The sequence below is a fragment of the Protobothrops mucrosquamatus genome, unplaced genomic scaffold, assembly GCF_001527695.2.
Source record: "Protobothrops mucrosquamatus isolate PMUCROS unplaced genomic scaffold, P.Mucros_1.0 scaffold2605, whole genome shotgun sequence".
Taxonomy (NCBI): Eukaryota; Metazoa; Chordata; class Lepidosauria; order Squamata; family Viperidae; genus Protobothrops; species Protobothrops mucrosquamatus.
The window spans coordinates 228,331-234,374 of NW_015388659.1; the positions used below are offsets into that span (position 1 = coordinate 228,331).

General features: G+C 44.5%; 1 protein-coding gene across 1 annotated transcript; it reads left to right on the top strand.

The window, feature by feature from the left end:
* Nucleotides 1–1,101: 1,101 nt before the first annotated feature.
* MYOD1 (myogenic differentiation 1) lies at nt 1,102–6,019 on the top strand (the record flags this gene model as incomplete). The annotated part of the gene is made up of 2 exons (XM_015825377.1): nt 1,102–1,650; nt 5,941–6,019. Coding segments are annotated over exons 1-2 (628 nt in total), but the record flags the coding sequence as incomplete, so codon positions are not given.
* Between the last annotated feature and the right edge of the window lie 25 nt (nt 6,020–6,044).

A 6,044-nucleotide genomic window follows, 5' to 3' on the forward strand; every position in this document is an offset into this window, starting at 1 on the left:
CAGGTGTAAAACAGATTAAAGCAGTTTCAAAACTACGACGGCTTCGACGGGGAAGTCCTCCAGAAGCCTCTTCCCAATTAAAAAAACAGCGATATTGGCATTTTCCAAACCTGGGGAAATCCCTATAAATCGGCTCCCCAAACCCTTTCGATTTAATATAAATTTAAATAATAAAATAAAATAAATAAAATAAATAACTTATCAGGCCTCGGTGATCTCGCGATCCTGGAAACAAATTAAAATAAATTCAGTGTGGTCTCAAAGATTAGTACAGTAGGTTATTTTATTTTATTTTTACCTTTCAGTAGATAGCTCAGAGTGTAACGTTTTTGACATGGTAAAATGACGAATTGCCTTACGGAGAGAGAGAGAGAGGGAGAGGGAAAAGATAATAAAAAGAAGAAAAGGCCACTCGTTTCCAAAACCGGCTCTTATTACATTGCTGCATTTATTCCTTTCTCAAGTTATTCCAAGAGGCGGACAAAGACTAAAAGCACCGCATTGAAAACGGAACGGAAACCGAGAGCAACGTCGCCTCCCTTCTGATCGCGGGTGTATTAGGCAGATTTCGACCCCGCCATTCCCCGACAGGCGTTTGACATTTGCCCCCTCTCCTCCCCCCCCCAAACAGGGCCACGTTACTCCGACTCTCTTCGGACGGGCGTCTCTCCGGCCACCCGTCCAATCGCGACGGCGCGGCCTCTCGCCTCTCCCCCTCCCGCCCACTTGGAGGCAGCCCCGCTCCCGGCGACCGGCTTTGCGAGGCCCGAGGGGATAGGCCGGCAGGTGGGGGCAGAGGTGGCTGCGGAGGAACGGCCAGCCTCCTCTCCGGGATAAATAGAGCCACGAGGAGACCAGGCGGGATGGCATCGGGAAGGGCCTGCCGTTTGCTTCCAGGCAAGCAGAGCAGCGGCGACGGCGGAAAGGGGAAAAAGGGGGATAAAGAAGCTGGAAGCGAGATCGAAGCCCCCTCCCGCGCTCTCTGGCTCTCTCTCGGCGGGTCCTTTGGCCTCGGAGCCCAACCCCCGCGCCCCCCTCCAGCGCTAGGAAAAGCCCGCCGCCGTCTGTCCGGGTGGGGAGCCCGGCGGCCACCGCTCTTCCATGGACGTCCTAGGCCACATGGAGCTGACCGAGGGCTCCCTCTGCTCCTTCTCGCCCGCCGGCGACTTCTACGACGACCCTTGCTTCAACACGTCGGACATGCACTTCTTCGAAGACTTGGACCCGCGGCTGGTGCACGTGGGAGGCCTGCTGAAGGCCGACGAGCACAGCCACCACCATCACCACGGCCACGAGGACGAGCACATCCGGGCGCCCAGCGGGCACCACCAGGCCGGCCGCTGCCTGCTTTGGGCCTGCAAGGCCTGCAAGAGGAAGACCACCAACGCCGACCGCCGGAAGGCGGCCACCATGCGCGAGCGGAGGCGGCTCAGCAAGGTCAACGAGGCCTTCGAGACGCTCAAGCGCTGCACCTCCACCAACCCCAACCAGCGCCTGCCCAAGGTGGAGATCCTGCGCAACGCCATCCGATACATCGAAAGCCTGCAGGCGCTGCTGCGGGAGCAAGAGGACGTCTACTACCCGGTCCTGGAACACTACAGCGGCGACTCCGACGCCTCCAGCCCCCGCTCCAATTGCTCCGACGGCATGGTGAGTCTGCGCGCTGGCGCAAGCCGCCGCCGCCGCCACTGATCGAGGACGCTTCGGTCTGCACGAGGACCCAGATTGTTGAGGGGCCGTAGGCTGACTCTGTGAACCGCTTAGAGAGGGCTGTGAAGCGGTATATAAGTCTAAGGGCTATTGCTATTTGCCTTGAATATAGGGTAGGAAGACAAGGCGGTCCATGAGAGCAGCTTCTCCATATGTCTTGACAGTCCATCTTAAAGATGAGAAACTCTGGACTGAAACGCGTTGCCCTGAAATCTGTGGTTGGCCCCAACTCTTGTCTTCGCCAACCCAAACCCCAGAATCATTTGGCAGGGGGGAGGCAGGGATAGGATAGGATAGGAAGGGACCTTGGAGGTCTTCTAGTCCAGCCTCCCGCTCAAGCAGGAGAACTTATATCATCTCAGACAAGTGACTGTCTAGTCTCTTCTTAAAAACCTCCAGTGATGGAGCGCCCACGATTTCTAAAGGCAAGCTGTTCCACTGGTTAATTGTCCTCACTGTTAGGAAGTTTCTCCTTAATTCCAGGTTGCTTCTCTTTTTAGTCAGTTTCCAACCATTGTTTCTTGTCTTGCTTTCTGATGCTTTGGAAAATAGTTTGACCCCCCTCTTTGTGGCAGCCCTCAAATACTGGAATACAGCCTGCTTTCATGGCTTTTTCAGAAAAGATGGTCCCCAGGTGGCAGAGAGAACCCCAACTTCTAGTCTTGGCTTCCTAAAAAGCTTCTTAAGGCTGCAAGTGGTAGCATGCCTTTCTGGAAGTGGTAGCTACTGACAGTAGTAGTAGGAAGACTTGTTGTTTAGTCTGTGTTCAGGAGGAGATACCGTTAGTCAATATGCATTCTCCCAGGTTTTCTCTGCATGTTTTTTTTTTCCTTTCCAGGACAAAGGAGAAAGGTTGTAATCATTCTGAGGTGCCTTTTGATGGGCCATGTTAGAGCCATCTGTCTGCAAGTGCCCTCTGATTCCTTGGTAAAGAGGATCAGTTTCTGTTCATGCTTATGTCAGGGAAAATAGGGAATGCTCTGTTCTGGTGCTGAAGCAGGCTTAGTCTCTAATCCGAGAGAAAGAGGAGAAAAGGCAAGTTTTTTTGGCGCTCTCAGCCTTGAGTAAAAAGGGAGGGAAGGTCTGCTTCTTAATCCCAGTTTGGGCTATTTGTTCCCTCAGGAATTAGGGTGGAGACAGGAGGAATTTGATATGGAAATTCCTATGTGTCAGTGGTTGGAATAAATTGATGGAATAAATTGTTTCACCGTTCTGCTTTTAACTCTAGTTCCAAGTCATCTTCCCATCCAGCCATAGTTGTATTAGTGAGGTTGCATACTAAGGGATGAGCACCCACTAAACTGGTGAGATTTCACTTCAAGTAGATGTGTTTCCTAAACTACAGAGTACATTTATTTATTTAAATCAAGTAATGAGTCACCCTTCAACAGAAGCTTCTTTGGTGGCTCCAGCTCAAAAGAAAAATATATACAATTTTGAAACATCCTCAACAAGAGATCCAGATTGGTATATTAGTTAGGGCAACAAGCTAGAAACCAGGAGACTGAATTCTGCTTCAGGCATGAAGCCAGCTGAGTGATCTTGGGCCAGTCATTCTGTCTCAGCCCTAAGCAGGAGGCAATGGCAAGCCACTTCCAAAATAAAATACTGCATGGAATTGTCAAGAATTGACTCAAAGGCACACACACACACACACACACACAGAAAGTCACTTACAAAATACTGCTTCAAACAGGGAACAAACTTTAAGTATTGCTCTTTCTGCTCCAGAGGATTTGTGGTACGAAATTCAATCTGTGTCTTCTGAAATTCAACTCCCGCTGTCCTCCTTTCAGTAAAATGAACCCTGTTTGGTTTTTTTTCCTGGAGCAAATATAATTACTATATGCATTTTCCCCAGTGATTATGAAATTTAATCACTGGGGAAAATGCATACTTTATCCTGTACATTAAATGGAACATTCTCATCTTGCTTGCCCAAAGATACATCACCCCTTCTCCCTAGCTATGCAGCTATATATCCTAAAGTTAATATTTTTGAGATGGTGGATAGCAGTTAAAATCACACCCTGACCTCATTCACTTCCTCCGGAATGGAGCAGTCCAAAGTAAATACTTCTGAATCTGCTCATATCTGGAGAACCTTCATTGAAAGATGCTCATTAAAACATGCTAGTTCAAAGCTTTTCTGGAAGAAAAGCATTACTTGCCAATGGATCCTCTAAATTATTTTCTAAGGACCATCCTGTCTTCTTTGGAACTTACTTTCCAGTAAATATTCATAAGAGTTCTGTGAATTAGGAAGAAGCCTCACTAGGCAAGAATTTATAACACTGCTGTGGATCTAATTAATTCATTGGAGATTTCTTGCAATGATAAAGAGCTTTAATATATGTAATAGCAACTTGGAAAAAAGTGAAAATTAGCATTATGGTGCAATAAAATTTAATTTGTAATTTCACAGACTTTTCTACCAACCCCCTTCCCCTTTTATTTATATATATATATGCAGCTATATATATTGTTCATGAGATATTTTTTCTCCTGAAAGGGGGAACATCATGGTAACATAAGAGAGTCTTTTCCCCCTGAATCTAGTTCCCATAATAAGGAGCCCATGAAGTAGGCTAGATTGAAAAAGAATATCTGTTCCTGTGTAGTTTAGTGAGTTACATATTGAGCAGGACTTGGGTTTTCTTGATATTTCATCTTTTGTTGAGTTGATTTTATTCTATTGTTGGGAATGTGTCTGAGGGGATTGCTGTTAACATACCTCTCAATCGCTCTGAAACTTCTGATTTCACACATATCCCAATCTAAAATAGGAGAAGCCTTCTAGAGGATTTAATCAAAGTACAGGAAGCCTGAGAGGCTATGACTTGCCAGAGAGATCATTTGACAATGAAAGATAAATGAGTCATGCATAATCCTTGGCCACTATGCAACTAACCATCTCTTATAGTTTAATTTCCCTACTTTGATGAATATTTGGAATGCCATTAAGAGTAAAAAAAAGTTCCTCCTGTTCTAAGATCCGTGGTGACATAGTGCTCCACAGATGCAGTATTGCAGGCTAACTCTGCCGACTGCCAGCAGTTCGATTCTCACTGGCTCAAGGTTGACTCAGCCTTCCTTCCTTTTGAGGTTGGTAAAATGAGGACCCATATTGTTGGGGGCAATAGGCTGAGTCTGTAAACCGCTTAGAGAGGGCTGTAAAGCACTGTGAAGCGGTATATAAGTCTTAAGTGTTACTGCTATTGCTAATGCCAGAACCATGGACTTCACATTCATAAAAATTGTGTAGTTTACCTAACTTTTATTATTATTTTTTTAAAAATGTGCATGGCCACTCTCCATAGATATGGCCATTCATAGTATATAAAGTACCTCTGGATGTGCAATTAAATAAATTTTAAAAATAGATATATAAATAGACCCTTTAAAACCAAGTACTGTAACAATCCCATCACAGAATCACCTTTCCTCCCTTCTCACCCCATGCCTGTGGAGGAAAATCCAGGTTTTAATGGCCTTCTGGAAGACAAGGAATGCTTGTTTTCTTAATAATTTGTTGAGGCATATATGGCACTTTAATCCAGGTGGCTTACACAATATGAAATTAAAGAATACCGACCATCACAACAGAACAATGCATAATAAATACATCTATTTGGCATGGTAATAAAAGGCACTGCTACCATTAGGTGAGGTTTTTCTACCCAAATGTCCACTGATTAGTGGACATTAAATTAAAGTGTGTGTGTGTGTAATAGATAGATAGATAGATAGATAGATAGATAGATAGATAGATAGATAGATAGATAGATAGATAGATAGATAGATAGATAGATAGATAGATAGATAGATAGATGGATGTCCACTGATCAGGGGATGTTAAATTAAAAAGTGTGTGTGTGTGTGTGTGTGTGTGTGTGATAGATAGATAGATAGATAGATAGATAGATAGATAGATAGATAGATAGATAGATAGATAGATGTCCACTGATCAGGGGACATTAAATTAAAGTTAAATGTGTGTGTGTGTGTGTGTGTGTGTGTGTGTGTGTGTATATATTAGATAGATAGATAGATAGATAGATAGATAGATAGATAGATAGATAGATAGATAGATAGATATGAAAATATATGGTATCTGATATATAAAGAGCTGCATATCTATCACTAAATGAAAGTACCATTAAACTTTTGAGTCGAGATCTGTGTTTACATTTCTGACTGAATGCCTTGTATTGTTGGGTTTTGTCTCAGATGGAATACAGTGGTCCTCCTTGCAGTTCTCGCAGAAGGAGCAGTTATGACAGCAACTACTATTCAGAATCACTTAGTGGTAAGTATTTGTCTTTTAAAAAAAA